Here is a 24483-nt window from a genome sequence, read left to right as displayed (position 1 = left end):
AGCCAGTGTATTTCAATGTAGAAGTGGTTTACCTGATCAAAATGAAGATCTTCTCCGCGTTGTAAAGATTTTGACAGTGATTTTTCCTGAAAAAAGTACAAAATTGCTGAGTTTAAATGAAACAATATGTGGCAGAATAAAGGGAAATGGTAAAAGATACAAAAATTTCTAGGATCTTTCTACCTAATTAACTGAGGATTGGTAATAAATACACTTAAAAACATATACAGTGCACTCTGTCACATCCGACCTCTGATCACTCCGACACTCTGTCACATCCGACACCATTTTCATGACCCAATTTATTTCCTTATTACTTCAGCCAAAAAATCTCTGGGTAATTCGACTTCTGAATATTCCGGATTACGACATCAATCAGCCGTCCCGTCATATATTTCCATTGAATCGACACCGTATAATCCGTCCTTTAATCGGTAGGTGTGAAGCAAACACTCACCAATCAATTATCGGTGATATTAAAACTCGATGGGCGTGAAGCCACAAAAGATTAACAATCAATCACCAATCAATTATGTGTGAGATTAAAACTCGCTACCGTGGGTCTTTGTTCATTACTTTGATAATTTTAATCTCTTGTACGACAGTTGTGACAAATACTCAAGAATATCCATGAATTTTCCCCCGAATTCACAGTCTTAAAAATATTCCTAGCACCTGTTGGAAACATTCGTTGTGCATGCCGATTGAACCTGAATAACCTATAAGTTTGGTCAACCTACGGATCTATTCGAACCGTGTGACGACGACCTGGGGATGCTCGATTCACAGTCTGGAACGTCCTGAATTGACAGAATTGCAATCGAGTGACGCGGAATTCAGTCCTGTCACAGTTCTGTCAGACCCAACGACGGAAGTGGTGTGAGTAGAATTGTGACGTAATTAAACACGACGAACAGGTTTCGGCTATATGGTTGGATGTGATATCCAGTCGACGCATGCGTTGTAGCCCGAAGTACCCATTTTCACTCGATTGTCACTATTTTTGGGAGGAGAGAATTTAATTCCGGAACGTTCAATCGAGTACGCCCACTATCAATGATAGCAAAGACAAGAGTGCGATCAACTGAAGACGATGAAGAAGATAAATTAACGACAGACTTGACCTATTAAAAATGCCTACGCAAGTTAAATGAAATAAAAATTAATGTAATAAAATTTTGAATGTACAGAAAGGTTAATCATTTTTAAAGGGAATAACATTCTGGTGATTCGAAACTACATTTAAATAATACTTCCGCTTTTCGAAGTTACAAAATTTCCAGTTTTGAGAAAACTGGGTATTCCGACACTCTGCGTAATCCGACATATTGCAACGATCGTGTACCATGCCGGATTTGACAGAGTCCACTGTATAGAGTTCATTCGCTAAGTGATTTTCTTTCCGAAACTGGATTTCTCCTTGGTAAAATTAGAAGAACCAGTGTTCATTATTCTGGACACTGGTTAGAGAGAAAGAGAGAAATGGGGTTTTAATGTCCACTCGACACAAACTAGGCCATTTCGGGACTAACACATGGTTCAATTTCATTTCAATAATTCTCTTGCCTGTAGGGGTCTTTAGCAGTGGGAGGACATGGAGAAAACACATGAGGTTGTTACGTACAACCAGGAAATCAAAACCATGCCAGCTGACTCAATGACAGACCTTATAATACTGTGCACAGGTGCTAACCATTCGACCATCCAACCCCCGCTAGAGACTGGTTAAGTTCCTATATATTTTTAAAGTGTGTATTATTACGACACATTCTTTTAGTTTTCAATAAATTATTTTAAACCAGACAATGCTTTTTGTTAATTTTCATCGACTTTCTGAATCGTAGTCTAAGTAGTACCACTGCCAGTAACTAAATAACATGGTAGTTATTCAAAACTAAATAATAACATGTTCCATTGTGGATCAGTTAAAAAATTATTAAACAGATAATCAACAAAATAATTATACTAGTGGTTCTGCAAGAACATGTTCAATCTTCTTTTCTGTCATTCTGCAGAATTCCAAAAAGATGCTCTGAAGAACAAATTCTCCAGGTTTCGCATCGCGATCTCTTCCCAAGGAACCACATTCAGTTGGTCCTTCTCGGCGCCATGGAAACTTGACAACTAAATCAATACTCTCAGTGCTGGTTTTAGGAATATCTCCTGAAAATAATTAAAATATAAAAATTAATTTTATTATGATCTACACAATAAATGAGACTTTTCTAAACACAAGTACTTCTAACTTGTTTTGATCAGTTCAACATCAATAGCAATGCAATAAGAGACCACAAAATGACTGTGGAGGTTAAAAAAAATAACTAATGTGTCATGGTTCGCTGGCATTTTCTAAGTGTTTAGTTATCTTTCACATGAAGACAGTACAATTAATCAAAACAGGAGACAATGAGTACTTGTCAATCAACTTGTTTATAATTATAAAGACTTCAGCTGGTAATTTTACTCAAAGTTTTAGTTTAGTTTTGCCTGTTGACTACCACTCTGTTGACTACTCCAAAGTGCCTAGAGGTTTTGTTCACAGGTGTCGTGTGGAATCTTGTTCTGAGTTTGAATATGCCAGAGTTCAAAGTGGTCTTTTCCTGTTTAATGGTTTGCAGGTGATGAATTTTTCGAACTCGTAAAATCGACAGTAAAAAAAAAAAATTGTGTAAACTAAATGAAAGTCTGTTGTAGATAACTGAAAAATGTGAACTAATTATCAACTTTTGTGCCATGGTTTTGAGTGTTCACTGTTTGGGTGTTAGATGTTATAGTTTAGCTCTGAACGTAGGTCTAATTACACTCGCCCTGTACGTTCAGGAACCGGCCTATGACTAATTGTCGAAAAAATTTCAGTTCCCAGCAAATCTTACTTTGCAACTTTTTACTGCTGAACGGTCGCGTGTCAGTCCCTGTGAATGCCTGTACAATGTAAAGGAACATTTTAGTGCGAAAACAAGACCAAGTGTTACGAGAACTTACGTTCAGAGCTGAACTAAGATGTTACCGCATCAGAATATCAAAGAGTAACATCTACAACTTGTTCAAGTTGTTGGATTACCACTACCATTCCATTGGCTTGTCCTACTTAAAATGGTATCACGTCATTTGGGACTCACGTCATTTGGGACTCAACATAAACGACATTTGGAACTCAGTTGACTTGATTGGCGTCAATTGGGACTCAACACAAACGACATTTGGGACTCAATATAAACGACAGTTGGGACTATTTATTTATGAGATACTAGCAGGATACCCGGCTTCGCTCGGGGGTCATAACTCTGAAACCGAAAGTGGTAGACTAACGCCACCTGGCCTATGTTACTCCACGGTCCGAGCTACCCCTATACCCCAAATTTCAGACTCGGGGCAGACCTAGTGTAGCCGCCAACCCCGAACAGACAGACTTCTCGGGGGTCATAACTCCGAAACCGGAAGTGGTAGACTAACGTCACCTGGCCTATGTTACTACCAGGTCCGAGCTACCCCTATACCCCAAATTTCAGACTCGGGGCAGACCTAGTGTAGCCACCAACCCCGAACAGACCGGCTTCGCTCGGGGGTCATAACTCTGAAACTGGAAGTGGTAGACTAACGCCACCTGGCCTATGTTACTCCCCGGCCCGAGCTACCCCTATACCCCAGATTTCAGACTCGGGCCAGACCTAGTGTAGCCGCCAACCCCGAACAGACAGACAGACAGACAGACAAACGACAGTCACAAATATATATATAGATAGATATAGTAACAGCTGTCTTAGTTGTCTTTCGTTTTATTTAGTTGATCGGCGATTGTTGAGACCGCGATTAACACTGCTCGTTCTCCTTTGTTTTGTTTTATCTGCGAGTATAAAACTTCTCCTTTGTTTTGTTTTATCTGCGAGTATAAATCTTGACAATAATATATTGTTGAAAATTTGTGTATACTTAGTAATACTTCGTTGTTTTTCTTTTATCAAATAGTAAACGAGCTTGATTGACCGACCACTGCTAATGTTTTTTCGTGAAACGGTATAACTGCAATCAACACACTGCCGCCATTCTCGATGATTGACAACTCACGTTTTTCCTCATCCACCAAAGAACCGTTATGTTTCTTTGAACATACTGCAATAACATCGGGATTATCAGTTAATCAGCTTTAATTATCCCGCTTTGATCGTTGCCATTTCTTATATTTTCCACCAAAAAAATTTGCTGTGCACGCACTAATTTATCGATTGGTATTGCCATCTACGACAAGCATGTCAACGTGCAGCTCACGGATTATCGCTAACAATTTCTAGGGGCTTGTAAAAAAAGATTGCATGTCGTGTAAATATTTATTTTGTTTTTTGTGTAGGTCATTTTCAAATAAATTCATCAGCATATTATTCGTTTTAAATAAATATATAACTTTTATGAGAAACGATGATTATCAAAGAACCGTAAGTGCAACTAATGTTTTATCGTTTGTTTGAGCCTTTTACTAACCACGTGTTTCATGGTAATAAATATTTTCTTTCGTGTTTTGAATTGGCCTATTTCTAATAAATTATCCCGAGTCCCAAACGTTGTATACCCAAGTCCCAAACGACGTATACCAAAGTCCCAAACGTCGTATACCCGAGTCCCAAATGTCGTGGTCATATTTTTTTGAGTCCCAAATGACGCGAGTCCCAAATGACATGTAATCCTTAAAATAATGCCTTACCTCGTTCACCTCCACCCTGGCCGGAAGCCTGCATCTTCTTTCTTGTTTTAAAATATCGTTTGACTTCAGTACATACCAGCTGAGTATATTAATAAAGGGGTTTAAAATAATAACACAAATAACAATATATACAGCAATTGTTCAGTCTTTGAATGTGTCGATTGTTGGGATTGATTTGTTTACATTTTGTCATTTGAGATGAAACTTTTTATAGTTATTGTTTTCATATTCCCCAGAAACCTAAGCAAATGACAATGTCAGTACCATTAACTGTTTACATCGATTTGTTTAGCTGTGTATACGTTCTGTTCTATCATTCTGTTAAATGTACCAAAGAATATGTGTAAATTTGTAGCTAATTTTTGACATTTCATCAAAAATTTGCGGAAGTGTTTCACCAACCGCGCATGCGTACGATTCTTTGATTGTCAGAGTTATTTGCCCTTGATCGCAATCGGGTGTCTTCGTTTCTTTCTGTTACGGAGCTCGGAGCACATTTCAGATTAATATTTTTGTATTTCTTTTCTCTACGATACAAAATTAATAGGTTATCTATATTAACGCCAGAAAAGATACGTGGTGGTTCATGCAGGTTTTCCACAATTGACAAAGGGCGATGTCGGAATTCCATAAAAAAAATTGATCGAGTAGGTCCTACGCCTTCAAATTCGCAATTAATTGTGTTATATAATATATTGTCAAGTAGCATCCTACTACTGATAAAATATATGTCTGCCTCGGTCCTATTGGACACCTCCATAATGTTCCATTTTTGTAGAATTCTATCCACCATTCACCTACAAAAAATAATGCCATGCCTCCGTATGCACTTTCTTAATATAATTCTGGAAACGTCGTTTTAAATAAACTTATTAACATGTACTGAAACATAGCTATGATATCATCAGTATACATAAGATTCGTTAAATTGAGTGAAGACAAAAAATCCAAAAATCCACTTCCTTCTCTTAATTTAAGGGGTTGGGGGGGGGGGGGGGGGGATTTGAAGCAATGGATAAACAAAATTAGGCGATAACAAGAACAGTAATAAAAAAAGTCGGCATATTATTTTTTAATAAAAAAAAAACAACAACAAAAAAAACAAACACACAGACAATATCATTTTTGCAGGATAAATAAAGCGACGAAGCCATAAACAATACCAAAACGTCATAATTTAGACCCTATTGTGATGTCATAATTTAAAAACGTCAATTTTCTTCAGATGATAAATATTTTTGACATGTCAGGGTAAGTTATTTAGAATGTTTTATTATAAATATGTGTTTTTAGCGTTTTTATGTGGATTTTACATAGTAAACATATCTAGGTATAATTATAGAATCATCCAATGTCATTTAAATACAAGGAATATTGCCAGAGCCTATAAAGAATTACTTATTAGTGACGTCAGAAGTTTCATGTTATTTCAAATCAAAATAAAGTACAAATTATTCATACGTGCAATTTTCCTTTTCTGTCTAACTCGTCCAAATTAATTGGAATTTGATATTAAAGTCTCAATTCGCCAGAACAACAATACTCGTTTTCTTTATTTAAATTTTAACAAAACTAAGAAATAAAATGGGGTTTAACGTCCTACTTTTCTACAGAACTATGAAGCGAAAAGTGCTCTTTATGTAGTAATTTTGACAATTAAATTCACACAACTAAGATACCATATTGTGCTCGATGTTCATGGGTAGAACAGAAGATGTTCGGCGTGAATTTAACAGAAAATAATGTGAAGTTTAGATGACTGTGACTTGCACATAATATGCTTTTTATCGTGTATTCGGAAATATGCCTTTTAGAATAGTGTATTGCGGCTTTATGGAATTATTTTTAGCTCCGTGGGACTTAATTGGGTTAAGGTTTTTGATCGACAGATAGTATTAAATTATTCAGCATAGTGTTGTAACTTCTCCTTTGTCGGTTTTTTTTTTTTTTTTTTTTTTTTTTTTAAGAGACCATGCATTGCACATCTAACGCAAGGAACAGCAATGTCCACACGATGACGAGCTTGCAATCCGATAGGAGTTATCTTACCGTAAATCACGTTTCATGTCTTTTTCATAGCTGACAAAATTAAAATCATTTGAAGCCCTTCATTACCGCGTTTATTGGTCGATAAAACTATAATGATGTTTGGTGTAGTATTATCGGATCAGTTTACAAACTTGAGTGAAGTTTAGCCGGGGTATTATGGTATTTCTATGGGTTATGAGCTATTTGTTGGATTTAATAGCCCTGAACTCGACTCGAACGTGATAAAAACTATAGAATTTATTAGGATGCTAGCCATGTAATTTGTTTGCTGTCTGAAACTAACCATGCCATTAGCTAATAAAGAAGTTTTTGTTAAAGTCGGAAGGGTAAAAGGTGATAGGATGTAAAATTGAGAGATTTGAGATAACTCGGTTGTGATCTTTTCCTTTCTTCTACTTAGAATAGCCGAAAAGTTGAAATGAAAATGAAATTAAATGGGGTTTAACGTCCCACTGTTCAGCTCCGGATGGACTAATGAAGTCGGGCTCTGGAGGACATTTTGTCCGCTCTAACATTCCGAGAAACTCTCTTGGCCAACACCGTGATCGAATCCCGGACCTCCTAGTTACCCACTGAAGAACCGTGGCTCGCTTAGAGAGAGAGAGAAATGGGTTTAACGTCCACTCGACACAAACTAGGTCATTTCGGGACTAACACATGGTTCAATTTTATTTCAATAATTCGCTTGCGCGTAGGGGTCTTTAGCAGTGGGAGGAAATCGGAGGACCCGGAGAAAACCTACGAGGTTGGACAGGCTCGCTTAGAGAAAATAACGAATATACGTATAGCGTAACATACGTGACAAAATTTTGATTTTCGTCTAATTATACGTCAAAGGTAATGGTAATCTGTGCATTACGCTTCTATACCCTTGTGTGAACTTGCTACTTAGCGTTTAAATGTATACTTTAAAATTTCGCAGCAAGTCATTTGGGAAGTAACAATTTTGTTTAATGAAATACTTTACCATCCCCTATTCCTGCCAATTCGGAATAGATCGTTTTCAGGATTTGTTGTATCTCGGAAATAGGGTTTAACGTCCTACTATTCTGCAGTTTGTATGAGACGAAACAAAAAAACATGAGGTCCGGGGGCCTGTTTCACGAAACTTTACCTAAGATAAAATCCAAATTTTAGTAATTTAATTGGATAATATTAGATTGATTTTAGTGCTTAGCCAATCAAAATTGAAGTATCTACAAAATTTTTGATTTTATCTTTAGTTAAGATTTCGAGAAACGGGGCACTGGTTCGTAAAGGGTGTCCTTGGCATTTGGAATCCGATTAAGAGTTGCGCAAACGCTGCTGCCCGGGCAGAATTTACATCATCATATCACACTGAATGGCGTATGACCTGGTGTATTCCCTTCTTCATTCGTCCGGTTGGTACCGAAAAGTAGAACGTCAAACTCCACATTCCATTTCAAGCACAATTCGTTACTTTATTATAATCTAAATCAAAGAGGACCAGTTTCTTTAAGTGTAAGATTTATGTTCTGAAGAAATCACACTAGTCGTTTTAAATGCTTTGATGTTATTATTGCACGAATATAGAGTTTCTTTACATAATAATATACCCCTTTATTCATCCACCGACCTCTAATCACGATCAAGTGCTAAAACATGTCATTAGGCGTTTTTCTACCACTCGAGAAGTTACATAAAACACTTTAAAAATGAATTTGATTTCGTAAAAACTCAATTTTCAAAAGAATACTTAACTTTCTATGTAATTTTCTTATGTAAACTTTAATAATTATGTTTTGTGACCTCTTTTGAACTTTTTGTTATCATATTTACTTTCAAAAGCCTTGTTGAGACGAATTGTGGTAACTGTAGATTAATAGAGGACTCACATTGTTCAATATCAATATTTGAACGTATAATTAAAGATACATTATGCAAGAGTTAAATCTGTCTATTGCAGGTCTTTCTTTAGGCCTGAAATGTTATCGAAATTATTTAGACATTAATTAACTTATTCAGACCATAATCAACCCTAGAAGGCATCGCTAGCCTGCGATCTTTAGTGGATTATGAGCCGATTTACTGCATAACTTTCCTTCACGATTTAACGATTAAATGGATAACCGAGACTATGCTGTTTATCGTACTGACTTTAGTAATGATGATCGAGGCTAGGCGGAAATTTCAATCGCTTAGTTCTCGGTTCATAGTGGATCAATTTGAATGAAATTTTCAGCAAATTGCCTTTACATTATCTAGTTTTTAGCTATTATAGTGAGAACTGCCAACTCTTATCGAATCTCCCATAATGTATCTTTAACTTTAAGTAATTATTTCTTCTTTTTTTTATCCCGAAGTGCTATATACATGGTTTTCTAAAATCTCGCTCTTCCATTGTAGTATCAAAACATCGGGAAAATCCATAGTAAATGTACGGAGACCTGTTTATAACGAAATGAAATGGAACAGATCATAAATCTATCCACAATTCTTTCTAAATCTAGGATGGTAAAATTTAAGTCAAGAATCCATTTCCGCTCACCTCTTAATAAACAAAACAGACATAACAAATTCTGTTTGATTAGATTTTACAACTGCCCCCAGAGATATTGTCTAGTTAAACAGGTGTAGCTTTTGTAACATACATTTATACAGTTATACATATATAGTTGGATCTATACCGAAATGTGACACCACTGCCCTGGCAAACTACATCGCGTCGCACTAATACCACTGCCCTGGCAAACTACATTGCGTCGCACTGATACCACTGCCCTGGCAAACTACATCGCGTCACACCGATACCCCTACCCTGGCAAACTACATCGCGTCGCACTGATACCACTGCCCTGTCAAACTACATCGCGTCGTACTGGTAACTACACAGAGGCCTAGATCCCTGTGTTCGTTTGTGGCTCACTAAACAGGAGATCCAGAGTTCGATCCATGTGTTGGTCGAGAAAGTTTCCCCTTGTCAGTGGTGAAGGAAGGGTCTGGCAAGGAAAAAGTCTAGCGGTTCGTATCGGACCAAAAAATCGAGGTCACATGTACACGTTGGTGTGTACGTAACGAACTCTTGACAGTTATAATTCAGTTGTCGTCCTGACAAAATTTCTCTCACAGAACACTGTGCATATATGTCCGTCTTCATTAGCCCTGTTGGTGCAGAAAAGTAGGACGTTAAACCCCATTCATTCATTCATTCATTCATTCATGCTCTAGACACTTTGATTGAGGACTTGTAATGTTTGGATATACTTGGAAAGGTGATAAACGCCATACTATATGTATACATGTATAGTATATTTTAATATCAATATTTACACAGCGTACTACATAGGAAATCTATTTCAAATTTTAAGGCTTTTCTTATCAAAGAGATAAACTTCGCCATACGTATATCGTATCGTGTACCGAAATAAATCTTCTAGCAGATTGAAACAGCTTCTTAAATTAAGTTATCAATCACTTTAGCATCTTTCAACATTTATATCTAAATTGTGAAACTTTTCCTGTAGAATTAAAACGAGAAGCATAGTATGAATAAAAATTAAGAAGAATACATTTATTACTATTTTAAGATAACAGTTGCAAATTAAATTCAGTTGCGCCTGAAATTCTCGAATTTAATAGCATTTTAGAATCTTTATCATCATTTATAAGATTTCTTCATAAAATAAAAACAAAAGCTGAAAGAATACGTTCTTTTTTTGTTTCAGTTCCAGGTAGAGTATTACAAATTGTATCTTTTTTTTCAGGGTTTATTATTTATCACCTTTTCTTATCTGCCTGCCTTCATAATTCTTTTTACATATTTTTTTAGACACGCTTACAAATGATAACCCTTTGCTACATAACTTCACTACAAATTCTCTTTTTATTAATAACCTGATGCTGCGCGTGTGTTGCTATCTGAAGTCACGTGACGAATACACGCGCTGTGTAACGGTCGGGGGTAGTGGGTTTATTCCCTTTGTTTGTCCCTCAAATTTTGGAGCAGCCAGTCGGTAAACATGAGTGCGAAATAATTGCGTGGGAAAACTCTTTATCGAGATGGATATAAGCAAGTCTTCAGATAGGGACAGTGACGACACGCCAGTGGAATACACCTCATATGCACAAGCGTCTGTCAACCCGAATCTCGAACCAGCAAATTACGATTTAGTGGAAAATTCACCAAGGAGTCCGTATAACCCAGGACAGTCGAAACCCGAGGGTTGTGTTACTATGGCCGCTGGGTCGGTCGTTACTATGGATACGGAATCTTCGGATACTACTAGTGAAAGTGATGTGTTTTTGGATAAAAATGAGAATATGTATGATACAAGTAGTAACTCAGAGTCGGATGACACGCAGATGTAAGTAGGCAGAGCATGAGTATATAGACATGTAGCTACTATAGAGTGTAGATCTTTAGATTAGATAAAACTTTTATAACAAGCATGCCTCTTTTCTTGTTTTACACAATACGTAACGTAACCAAATATTAAGCGTGAATGGATGTGGGACACTTTTGTAAACACGTTTTTATCCTCGGTTGAATTCAGTTTACCATACAGAGACAAGAATCCTTAGAAATCATAAAACGAAAAAGTTCTGCACATTTTGCATTTAACATTAAGTTTCAAATATGGAAGACAAACCTTTCTTTGAAAATTACATAACTGAAAACAATTTCAGCATTTCACCGTGCAAAAACTCAAATCAACAAACAAAACATTCTGCACTTTTAACATAAACATAAGTTCACAGACAAACTTTGAAAATAATATAATGCATTAAGCTACTAAAATGTTCTGTTTTATTGTGGGTTTTTTTTGGTAATTTACTAAACTAATTAGGTACCGGTACGTTAAATATTTTTACAACTTAATGAAATGAAATGGGCTTTTACGTCATGCTTTTCTGCGCCTACCGGGTTAATGAAAATGGGCATACGCCTTGCAGTGGTCTATGAGGGAAATTTTTCCCGGACAACAACTGAATTCCAACTGCCAAGGGCCATTTTACGTGCACGCCAAGTGAACACGGGGCCTGGGTTATAACTTACAATTTACGTGAACAAACGTAAGCTTATATAAAATGTGCATACATTTGTTATATTTAGAAGAGAATGTTTTGTACACGAATACTCCCATGACTAAAATGATAATAAACCTGTTCCAGTCTAGTCACTAGTCATTTCATAGTATTCAATCTATCTGTTTTAGGACTTGTTTTACTAGTAGTGCTGTCTGAAACCATAATAATAACCTTCTTTAACATTTTATACACGTGTCTCTCATGTTTTATGTTTGTAAATAATATGAAGTGTTTTCAAAATGTCATGATTTAATTGTTTTTCGCTTCGTCTTTATGGTTATGATTTTTAACAGCGCATACGATCTCGCGTTAACAAACGCTAGATTCAGAAAGGCTTTCGTTTAGACGGCTGACATGGGTGGACTGCGTTGTGCACGAGGGTTAAAGAAAATTGAGCTGGGGAAATATATAATATTGAATAAAAAACGAAAGAAACGAATTGAAAACGAATTTAATTGTACGAACATTAATGAGATATTTAAATAGTGTTTTGCACTTTAACTGACATTAATGTTCGGGATGGCTGTTTTGTTTAGTACTGCCCACCCATAGATCCGAAAAGAGTTACAAGTCGTTGTTATGACTGTTTCTTCTGTTTCAACTTCCATAGTGCCCCCAGGATCTGCTTTTAACTTGTTTGATAATATAATGAGTCACAAAACCGTCTGGCTGACAAAGACAAGTTAATGAGATTCGTCAAATGAAAAATTGAAAAAACCCGAGTGAAGATGTAACGTAATTTGTCTTCGTCATTAGTGCCTATATTTAATTACAAATGGAATGAGTTTGTTATTACATGAAAAAGCAGGGCCGTAACTAGCGCAGAGCATCGAGGGGGGGGGGGGCGAGAAGTGTTCTCAGGGGTGCTGTAAAGTCGACGGACAAAGTATTTTTTTTTTTTTATGGTCAAAATTTTTTTTCACGGGTGGGGGGTGCGAAACTTTTTGCAGGGCCTGTGAAAAAGATTTGAGACAAAACTTTATTCGACGAAAAATTCAAATCAAGAAAAATACATGAACTGATCTAGTGATCTACACATGGGGGTTATAAAAGACACACTCTGTTCTGATTGGGATACCTGATTTATCTCTCTCGGTTTATTGTTATCAAGCTTAATCCGGTCCCGCTGATTCGAAACATTATACCATTTTTTTTTAAAAACTATTTTTTATTTCATAATAGCTGACGTTTTCAATATTGTTATCATTAATTGATCTCTAACCTTAAATTACACTTAAAGAGGATGACACAGAAAACTATAAGTGAAATTTAAAAAGAAGTAAATCGACCGTCTCTTTAAGTTCACAGGGTTCCTTAGCTTGTCATTCATGCATAGCGGAATCTGTTTTGTTTCTCGCCAAAAAACCCAGAGTTAATGAAAACTGAATTATTTAGTAAAAAAAGAAGTTTAACATCTGGTCTCGTCATGTTATGTTGTAGAGACAGCATCAATGACATGCTGTGATACGTTACCACGTCAATTTTCCACAATTTGAAGAATATGTGACCATTGTTTTTAACCATTTGAATTTTTACTTTGTGAACTCGCTATGCGAAGAAAGACGAACTAAACACGCCGAACTGACAGCTTGTCATAAAAGTCAATTTGTAGGAAGAACATAGTTATTTTTTTTTTACTGTATCCCTACTTTTTTTTTCATTTTCAAACATGGATTGGTATTTCCGGAACGTTTTTGATTGAATCTGAAACTTGTTCATTTACGATGTTAATGATTGTGTCTCATATCTCATGTACAACTTGCTCTTTGGTATACCCTCCAGGATGATTTATCACCAGCTCAAACTATCTTCAAAATTAATATTTTTTTTCCTTTAATCGCTATGGTATTCCATCAGTTGAAAAGGCACAGTCTGTGAAAATGGGGAAAATAAGGCATCTTTACGATGTCAGAGATTCCTGAATTTTAGAACAAAAGGATAATGTTTCGTTCCTGGTATTTCAGAAGTGTTTAGAATGATGTTGAAGAGCGTTGTGCTTTATCTCATTGTAGATAGGCGAAAACATATTGGGTATGTTTTACACTTAAATGAACTGTTATATGGATTAAGATGATAGATCGTTGACTACTGGTTTATCTCTTGAAAAAAAAAGAAACCCCAGATCGCTTTCATCTTCGTAAACATCTATTTTATTTCTTCTCAATAGACTATTTCTCCACAGTTCATCATGAACGGTTATCTTATTGTGGATTAAGATGTTAGTTCGTTGACGACTGGTTTATCTCTGAACAAAACACCCAATCGCTTTCATCCTATACCAAACATCTTTTTGTTCTCAATAGACTATTTCCACAGATCATCATTTAATGTATCTATTATATTGTTGTAAATTGTCAGCCAAACAGATCAAACGTCCTCCTACTATCTGGACGGATTCAACCTGCTGCCAATTGCAAACACTAGACTCTCTCGATACCACCCTGCTTTATTTCAATGAATTAAACACCGTACAGGAAACAAATATATTCAAGTAACAAAAAGATATACCTACAATAACATAAATGATCAGTATACAAAAGCGCCTAAGCATTTTCTTCACCATCAATATTTTAGCGGTAGCGTCAGGATTTTTTCAAAAATCGTCGGAGAAATACCCGATGTGGAATACGTCCTGAATACGTCAACATAAATAATTGCATGTTAACATCGACCAAAGGGGGGATTGGCTTGGGGGTTTGGTTTTCCGTTCAATATATTATACTAGCATGGTTAGTGACCGAAATCAAATATGCTTAGATCCGTAGATATATACAAGTGCCTTCACCCTAACCAAAATATGAACCAAAACCATAAAGTATAGTGAGGTTACGATCTGGTAGATTATATATGCTTCAACCAATTTGATCTGTTTTGAGTAAAACGGAATTCTTTAGTTATAGATGATGGTCTGTAAAAATAATTACCCATGTTAACTGTAAGTTTTACGCCTACGTCAGAAAGATGTGCATCAGCTAAAAACTGCACCTATTATTTTGATGCAACGTGCATTAGCTGAACACCGCAACCTGCACCGTACCCCTATCCTAATATAGAATAGAACAATCTGCCCAGTTCTCGGGTTTGTTTACATCATAAACAAACACCTTGTATCTATATTTTACTTACTGATATATACACAACAACCACGATATGTTCAAAACATGCTCGTTCTGATTTCACGTGCATCGAACAAAACTAGTACACCTATACTATAGGGCAGACAGGGAATACACGCGTGCGTACGGAATGTTGAAGAGCGTTCTAGATGTGTGAAGTCATCTCGATATATTTTAGCATCTGGTGAAGAACTTCTGTCGTTTTGGATGTTGTCTAGATGTTTATCTTGGGTGGTGTATTTACATGCAGTATATATATATATACTGTTAGCGAGACCGTTAAATATGTACACTTGATATGGAAGCTTTAAGTCAAGTGATGGAGATTCTATAGTCATATACTCAACTTGAAATCTAGTATAAGATACTTAAAGGAATCAATTAAACAGAGTGGTTGTCATTTTATGTTTTATCACATTTAAAGAATATATTTTCAAAATGATATCACTTAAACAGGTGTGCCAACAGGCCAGGTATACCGACAATCAAAATTCAAAAGTATAAACAAAAAACATTTTGGTCCGCAAATTAATAAAATCGATCAATTCTAATGCGATGATTTCTGTTGATGTTACACTGCTATCTCTAAAATAATGAGAATTCTTTGTGTATCGTGAAACATGGGTCTTCATGTTTTACTTTCAAAAAGGGGTTAGTAAAATATGTCAAACCCTTTAACCCTTGTTAATTCCTGTTGTCCTGGAAATGTATGTTTATATGCCATGTGGCTCAGTGAGCAAGGCTCTAGCTGATTGACCAGGAGGCCCAGTGCCGGGATTTTCCAGCGTGGTTTCCACTTGGTGCAGGACGGCTGGCCCGACAAGGACAGCGTCTAGTCATTGGAATGGGAAGAAAAACCTAGACCCGTGTAGAAGTTTGTGTGCGCGTAAATGAACACTTGACAGTTGGAATTTAATTTCTGTATGGCGTGGGCCTTTGGAGAAGAGATCGCGGGTTCGCTCCCGCGGTGTTGGCCGGGGAAGTTCATCTGGATTTTCCGGCGTGGTTTCCCCCTTGTCATTAGTGCAGGACGGAGGACCTGGCAAGAACAGTCGTCTACACATTTACACATTGGTGTACACGTAAAAGATCCCTTGGCAGTTGAAATTCGATATAAAATTAGGACGTAGCGTCGCTTTCTGTGCAAAATTTTCCTCATAACAAACTGTATGGCGTATGCCCGTCTTCATTAGCCCAGTCGGAGCAGAACAATAGGACGTTAAACCCCATGTCATTCATTCATTTAGATACAATCGTTTACTAGCAGTGCATATTTCAAATTCTCACACTTTTTCACTCCACCAATTTGTTCAGTCTTATCCGAGGGTCATCGAATGAGAAGTTTGTAAATTATGTTAACACATGTGAGTAAGAGATACGGTGTTAATTAAGAGCCTTGTATGATCCCGCGGTGTAATGTTTGCTACCACAGCGGTCTTACACTTCTAAGATGACCGACAACAGCTGTTTTATCCACATGCTTCACTTAAAGTCTACACGTGTTCAATTTACAACATAACAACACTTCTTTAATTTTATTTACATATTAAACATTGACCTGACATTGATCGAGTTATTTTTACTACACGACTACAAACATTCTTGTTTATTGGCCAGCGGATTGTAAAACCTGTTCTCATTAGTGAACATTTACATATTCATAATAACTTACATCTGTATTTATTGACAAGGCGAATATCAAAATTAAATTCATTAGCGTTACCTATTCATAACAGAAGCAGTGTCTTTATTTTATTACTCCTTATTGAATGGTGTATTGAGTCTAAAGCTCCTCTAATTAAATTTAAATTGAAATATCTATTTTAATTTTTAGCCATGACCTTTGATGTCTTGAACATAGGAATAATCGCAACGTATGTAATCATTTTCTGAAAGTCCACTCTATGGAATATGTTTATATAGACAGACATAAACACACTTAAAAAAGATTATTCAATTTCAATTATTGGTTATTCGACTTGGTGGCACGATGACTTGGTGAAGAAGCGCTGTGTCACAAACCAGGAGGTTCCGGGCTTGATCCCGGTGTTGGCCGAGAGAGGTCCTCGGGATTCTCAAGTCTGGTTAAACTCCATTTCTTTTCGGTTCTTTTCTGTTTCAACACAGGGCACTCACATTGGGGGAGACTGAGATGGACATGTGCACGTGGGCGACACTTCTTTGGCGGGCGAGTTTATTATTCATTTTGTAAATTGTATTTTAAAATTTCTTATAATCATAACCATGAGCGCAAACACACAGACTTGTGAATGTATGTTTTTGTTGTGTTTTTTTCAAGACCGTTACAACAACTTCAGGAGATCCATTGTAATGACTGTAGTTAATTTATGCAAATTGAGCTTGTATCTGTTAGTGGGAAAATTTCTTTTTTTTTATGTTAAACTCTTTTTATGTCATTAATTATTTTACTCAATTCAGTGTATAATGATATTAAAATTGTTCGGCGATTTCAAACTTTATTTGTGATCAAATTACACCGAGGACATTTTTGTGATGTCTCAATTCAATAAAAAATAAAAGAACAAAGATCAGGTTTAAATGAAATATTTATTAAATAAACATGGTATTGTTCCTGCCTTGGGCTAGAGGGCGGTTGATTGGTTTCAACCCCATTGTCTTCTCGGGTCTTTTCAGTTGTCCTGTTTCAAACCCCGAGTCAATACCCACGTGTACACGCCCTGGGGAGATGAAAACTGTATGCTGTTTGATTTTCGGTTTGGATTTTCAGATTCACGTGTTTCAGTGATGTCCACGTGGAGGAGAAAATACATCATGGTCATCTAAAACAAATAATCACATCATTGTAAATTTAATCCAAGCCTCGTGTGATTGATGCAAACGATGGTGGTACGTGTCTGTTTCTATTGTCCAGAAGAATAAGGGGAGTGCATATTTATTGGAAACGCTGTTCTACGTTAAGATGTCGAGTGTCAGCTCACAAAGGTTTGAACAGATGGCTCTTAAACAAGAACATTTTCAAAGTACAAATTGGTGGGGAGGGGTTTAGTAAAAAATTTGGTAAAATTCTAAAACATACGCACACCTACAATTGCTGTTCTACCCAACACCAAAATAACTTTCTTATGGGTACCATTTATAAGTTAAAGATTATTACATGGCTTATTCATTGGTGGAAACTTATTTCCCAAGAAAATGCTTTAATATGCACGAACACTATTTATGGAATAACAATTACTGGTTTATTAACATGCAACGTTTCGACGATGATACTCTCGTCTTTATCAAGCAAATGAAAACATATATGTATAAAACATCTAGTATTTATATACAGTAAGAATAATGCCACTTAAACTTTAAAGAAATGCTTTAATATGCTAATGTTATGGAATGGATAAAGATAAACCATCTGTATACGCCGGAGTAGTGAGATAAACTGGGTGTAATGATTCCCTACTTCCGAATTCCACATTTCTAGGCGTCTTTAATGTATTCACTTCAACCAACAGTCCAACTAAACAGCTTGGATTGCGATTACACGATCTTGCCACCTTTCTGAGTCAGATAGAGCAAAGGCAGTTAAAAAGGGCGGGTGTGGTGCTGTTGATACGTTGATTACAATCATACACTTCAATGGAAAATATTTTAAAGGAATTTTGGATGTCAGCATTAACAGAAGATAACAAAATGTCCAAGTCTTCCACACGCAAGGATAAAAACGCCGAAAGAGGCTGTCAATGTATCAAACTTGTGTTAAAATATTCTTTGAATACAGGAAAGGTAGCATCTCGCACTTCCAAAAAAACATTAATAATTTATCACCCAGAGCTTATTTTCGGCCAAATTTTGACACTATCAGTTAGATAATAAGAGAAAAGATCTTCTATTTCTAGTTTTATTAACGCTGAGGTTGTAGTAATGACGCCATGTGCAAAAAGTCTTGAGACCATTACTAAATGTTTCGTATTCGTATTCTGAAAGGAATGCTCCCACACATTTTTAAATTTCACGAAGGGTGCCTTTTGTCAAAAACTTACAGAAACTATAATGCAATATTATGCATGATAAGTCTTTCAAATTCGTTCAAATCAATAAGTCTTTCAAATTCGTTCAAATCAAATAATTACGATGGAAAACCGATAGAAATTATAACAGTATTGGGCCATTTTTTGTCAGCCCTCATCGCCCGCGCCATCAACACCCCCACCCCTCACACACAATAACCCTGCTAAGATGTCTAAAAATTCTCCAAGTAGATTCATCACACGGTTGTGATCGGTTGATAAAAGATGCTGGTCTGTGAATGTTAGGGAGGATGGCCTACCATGTGTTGTTGTGGCGATATAAGCCACCTGTTACACTTAATACTGAACACCATATCCTTACAAACATCTTCTTATTCAAGTATAATTGATATTCTGTATGAATCTACGGTCCTTTTGTTCATCCTTTACAAGAATAATAGACTTTACATTCGGACAACCTTCTGTAAACCATGTCAGATTTTAATGGGCTATTACCTCCAGTCAGCTGAACTATACAGTGACGAGTGGCCGTGTGGTGTGACAGATTGATGGTCAAGTTTTATGCTCATCTTTGTACCGGTGAACTACCTGATAATACGCCTGTCAGGTAGATGATATTATAAAGAGATATTTTGTACTTATGTTAATATATAATTATATGAAATCGTTTTAAAAGAGGTGTGCCATCGAGCGCTAATTTTGTACTTATGTTAATATATAATTATATGAAATCGTTTTAAAAGAGGTGTGCCATCGAGCGCTAATTTCATGTCGAATATAACAAAAATCCCGTTGTAATATCAGACTCGAAATGTATATTTTAGGGTGTGGGCTATCAGCGTAAGGAGTCAAAATGGGATTTCGGGGTTAGGCCCTAGGAGGACTTCGGAACACATATTTGCAAGCTAATGTCCGGGCTATCATATTTGAGGAAGTATGAACACTATCCCTCCGCATCTTGACGAACAGACATTTTGGCTGTGACATGATTGTGTATAATTCAACCCAAGTTGATCTACCCAGAAAAAGCTTTCGAACAGGACGAGATCGTTTTTTATTTTTTTAAAAATAAAATCCATTGCAATTTTTTTTAAAGTACATGTAACACTATATTGTTATTAATTTATATAAACAAATCACGTCTAGTTGTCAACAGACATTGGAACCTACAAACATTTATTAAAATCAAATACAACAACAATTGAAAACATTAATTCTTAAATTAGTTGTCAAGGAAATAATTAGCTTGTTTATGGTAAATGGCGTTTTCCTGGGCATTATTCGAAACTGTTGCAAGTACCGTAATTTAACGTGTTAAAACGTTGAATCAATATGCATTAACATTTAGTATGATCAAAGACTGACTGATGACCTCCACAGACTTATTGTCGCTTTAACTTTGATGATGTAGGCCCTGAATAGTAAACGTGTTGTACTCGAGTATCAAGTCGCTCATTAACACACAATACAATGAAACATGATTCGGGTATAGTCCAACATTTCAAACAAATTTGTAGTAAATTATTCGAACTGCTGTGGGAAATAAATCACGAACAAAGATGAACCTCTTCAGAGTGTGATCAAGGCTGTCATATGTTTTGGTTAATAATATATTGATGAGATACACAGTTGAATACCATTGTCAACTGACGGGGTACTGGCATAAAGGTATATTTTGGGGCTATGTGAAAATTTCCGCAAACAAAATATCTTCAAACGGTAAATGTAATGAGGTCTAATTGCACATCAAATTACATCGTGGTAATCCCGTAGCATGTATAACAAGTGTTACCATTTGAAAATACTTCCGATTAGGGATTTGCGATCATCTCCCAAACAACCCTATGTTGTTGTTTTTTTGCATGGACCAGGGGTTGGATGGCTGAATGGTTAGCACGTGCGCGCTGTATCATAAAGTCTGTCATTGAGTCAACTGGCGTGTTTACGATTCCCCGGTTGTACGTGACAAGGAGTAGGGTCGCCTGTTCAACCTCGTGGGTTTCCTCCCACTGCTAAAGACCCCTATGCGCAAGCGAATTATTGAAATAAAAAGTGAACCATGTGTTAGTCCCGAAATGACCTAGTTTTTGTCGAACGGACGTTAAACTCTCTCTCTCTCTCATTCTCTCTCTCTCTCTCTCTCTCTCTTTGCATGGACCAAAGGTAACGTTGCAAGCTAGCCTTCTATTATGACAGGTGAAGGCACGTGCTTATCCTCCGTCTTAAAATAGAAAATAGGACGTTAAACCCCATTTCATTTGCCACCGGTTAGCATATCGTTATCCAATCACCGTATTCTCGCCTACATTGAGGTGCCGCACTTCGGCATAAAAGAAGTGAGAAATGTATAATTTAAAGACATTAATTCACACGACAATCACATAATCAACTCTCTAGGTCATCGAATGATGGTGATTTTAAATGGATTGACACACGACCGCCATTTAATAATTGAATTTAAAATTGGATAATCGAGACATTGTTTATTATTGTAACAATGGTAGCAATGAAAATCGGGACTACCTTTAAAAATACTCATAACGTCGCTCAGAATAAAGTATTTTGACTGAAATATTCAACATGGTTTGAGACATAAAAGAAGTGAGAATATATAATTCAGGTGACTAGTGCTAATCTATTGGTATTATTATGCCCTTCGCAAGGCTAGCTACATTCATATTTTCAATGCGGTTATTTTTTTCTAAGCGAAATATCGAGTTTCAAGTTTTGAACTTTCGTTAAGATTTGTATATTGATTGTGTAATGAAGGAAATTGCGTAGCGAATGCTCACCGATGGAACCAACAAAAAGTAGCATCTTTTATCTACGAGTGTTTATTGGGCAGTGTTTTGATAGGTGTCAAACAAAAAACATCCCACTCCTGACACCAAACACGATTTATGATCTCGATAAGAGAAAATTAGTTTGATAAGAATAAACTCTTTGCTTTGGTTGTTTGTAGGCAAGCCAGGAAGTTTATTTTTCTACAAATTTTATCAGTGAATATGAGCTCGTCCTCCAAATAATGAACAAGATATTTTTATGAAAACACAACCCTCTGCTTTGTAGGAAAAGATCGCGTCAAATATGTTTTAAAGATATACTGGGTTATCCAACTGTCTTGAACTTTTAAGAGATAATGATTATTTTGTCTGTCATTTATGTTTATCGAATTTCTAATCTAAAGGGTAACAAGGATCCATTACAAATGTCAATCACTGTTAGTTGTTGCCATGACTCCAGTGATGCTTCATACCCTCACTTAAAATGACCATCTTTTTGATTGTCGATTTACGTTGATTTTATAACTCGATTTGTTTTGTATGGAATAATAATCTGTTTTTGTTTAAACTTTCACATATTTGGACACAGTAATGCAACTAATTTTACGTTCCATTGTCGACAGTTTCAGCCAAAATATAGATTAAAATCAGTAAACAGATCAAATTGCGCTTGATCGTTCAACACAAAAATTGAATCGTATAGAGCTTGTCCTATTACCAATTGAAATAAAATACCAGACAAACCCAATTCTTTTGACATGAATTAAGGAGGTTTAGCAACTTTACTCATCCCAGTTTATGGGGAACATAATATCATGATGGGTATCAAATTTGAATCGCATAACGTTTGAACATACTCCTAAGCAAACAAACTATCTGCAAAACGAATAAAAAAAAACTACAAAGAAAACCTTACACATTTGTTGTTAGTGAGAGTCTTTATTGCTGGCCATTGACCCTACCAGGAGAGCTACGATTACTCCCGGTATCCATTTCAGGGGGAGGGGCATTTCAGAGGGGGGGGGGGGGGGATCCAGTCAAATACAGAAATTGTAATCTGTGTTCTGACAGGAGATCGTATTTGGGTCACCGAACCTGATAAAAGTGTCTGATTAATATTCAATTTGAATAAAAGGGTTTATTTCATGTTTTTACTTATTTAAAATGTCCTACTTTTCACATTTCTCACTACCGGTAGTGTGCCCTATACTTGAGTTATAGGGACATACAATTACGGAGTCGGCCCTAGACATCATCAAATCTCTGTACTCCACGGGGTGTTCTTCGCTGAACAATGCCGGATTTGCCCATAGGCTTGGCAGTTGGGGTTAAAACATCATTTCATCTTCCGCTAGTCGTGAAGGTAGGAGCCTCATAAATGGGATAAATACATGAATAGCAAAGAGCCTCTTTTCATCTAAATCCGGCACTGTCACTGAAGTTCTGTAATTTCATCGGTGTAGAGCGGTGTTCTGTATGTCTTTAGTAATAGATAACATGGTACCAGTGCTTATGTATCTGGTAAACAAATTGAGTTTAGATATCTAATTAGATTAGAACGTTTTATTATGTAATTTAAGAAGTTTTGAAAGTTTGACAAGGTAGTAAAAACTGCGGTTTAGAAAAACACTAGGTCTTAACATGAGAGACCAATTGACTAGCTTTGTACACCTCCCACGATGTCTGACATCAACTTTAAGATTTATTTTACTGTTTTCAAAGAGGTTTCTCGTGTTTCTGTTTTTGAACGCTAACCAACAACTGTAATAACAACCCCGTCTTTAAAGTTATTTATATTTATGTCATGGAATAGTACCTGAAAACCATCTTATTATGTTTTGATATATATGATTCTCCAAAAGGAAATACTAATATTATTGGCAAAGAAAAATCCGAATACGCTTTCAATGTTTGAGGGGGTTCACGTGTCCGACAGTCCTTTAAACAAAACAATTAACAAATCTGTGACTATTGGAGTATTAATGGTAATTGTGAGCTGGTATAGGTCGTCTCCTTTAAAATAAAAACCATAAATTGCATGTGCTGGGGGTGGGGCAAATTTTTAAGTATGCAGTATGAATAAGACTTTAGTTGATGTGAATGGAATGAAATCATGTTTAAATATGCATTATGTAAAAGCTAAATCTGCCTATTGCAGGTTTTTCTTTTGGCTCCAAATGTTATATAAATTATTAATTTATAGACATTAATTCACACAAGCCCATAATCACCTCTCTAGAACAACGATCGGTGGTCATTTTAAATGGATTGAAACTTTATCGTCATTTAATAATTGAATTTAAAATTGGATAATCGAGACATTGTTTATTATTGTAACAATGGGTAGCAATGACAATTGGGACTACGTTCAGAATAAAGTAATTTGACTGAAATTTTCAACATACGGGTATTCCCTTTTCATTATCTGTCAGCTCTTTATCCAAATCTTACATAATGCATCTTTAAGGCAATATCACTCTGGCATAAATTTAATTATTGTTTAAATAATATCGTATTTCAAATAACCCGAGACTCATCATATTCTCAATAAACCAAGAACTGATCTACCTACGCTAGCAATTTGTAAAACGGACCTCGGATTTTTGTCCCACTCGAAAGACTAGACACTCTTTCCCTGTCAGCCCTGCAGATCGGGGCTTGAAAAGTGCCGAAGATTCTGTCGTATCAATCTCATGATTTAAACCTGGGACATTCTGAAACTGCTCATTACACCAGGACAAACGTTTTGATTGTGGTATTATACTATGTTTAAAATTGTAATGTGT

At 36.2% G+C, this 24483-nt stretch overlaps 2 protein-coding genes across 2 annotated transcripts in view; one reads left to right on the top strand and one right to left on the bottom strand.

The window, feature by feature from the left end:
• Positions 1-5099, bottom strand: part of LOC126829329 (protein furry) — a 52949-nt gene extending 47850 nt beyond the window's left edge. Inside the window, exons 1-3 of the mRNA XM_050559123.2 lie at positions 4697-5099; positions 1967-2163; positions 33-86 (exon numbers count right to left, since the gene is read on the bottom strand). Coding sequence (XP_050415080.2) covers positions 33-86; positions 1967-2163; positions 4697-4730 — 285 coding nt within the window. The 5' untranslated portion in view covers positions 4731-5099. The remainder of the gene's footprint in view (positions 1-32; positions 87-1966; positions 2164-4696) is intronic.
• Positions 5100-10639: 5540 nt separating this feature from the next.
• LOC126830046 (proton channel OtopLc) overlaps positions 10640-24483 on the top strand; it is a 39324-nt gene continuing 25480 nt past the window's right edge. Inside the window, exon 1 of the mRNA XM_050560262.2 lies at positions 10640-11070. Coding sequence (XP_050416219.2) covers positions 10766-11070 — 305 coding nt within the window. The 5' untranslated portion in view covers positions 10640-10765. The remainder of the gene's footprint in view (positions 11071-24483) is intronic.

This window comes from Patella vulgata, chromosome 8, assembly GCF_932274485.2.
Source record: "Patella vulgata chromosome 8, xgPatVulg1.2, whole genome shotgun sequence".
In the NCBI taxonomy this organism is placed as follows: Eukaryota; Metazoa; Mollusca; class Gastropoda; family Patellidae; genus Patella; species Patella vulgata.
Note: the sequence above shows the minus strand (reverse complement) of the source record. Positions and strands in the feature narration are given on the sequence as shown.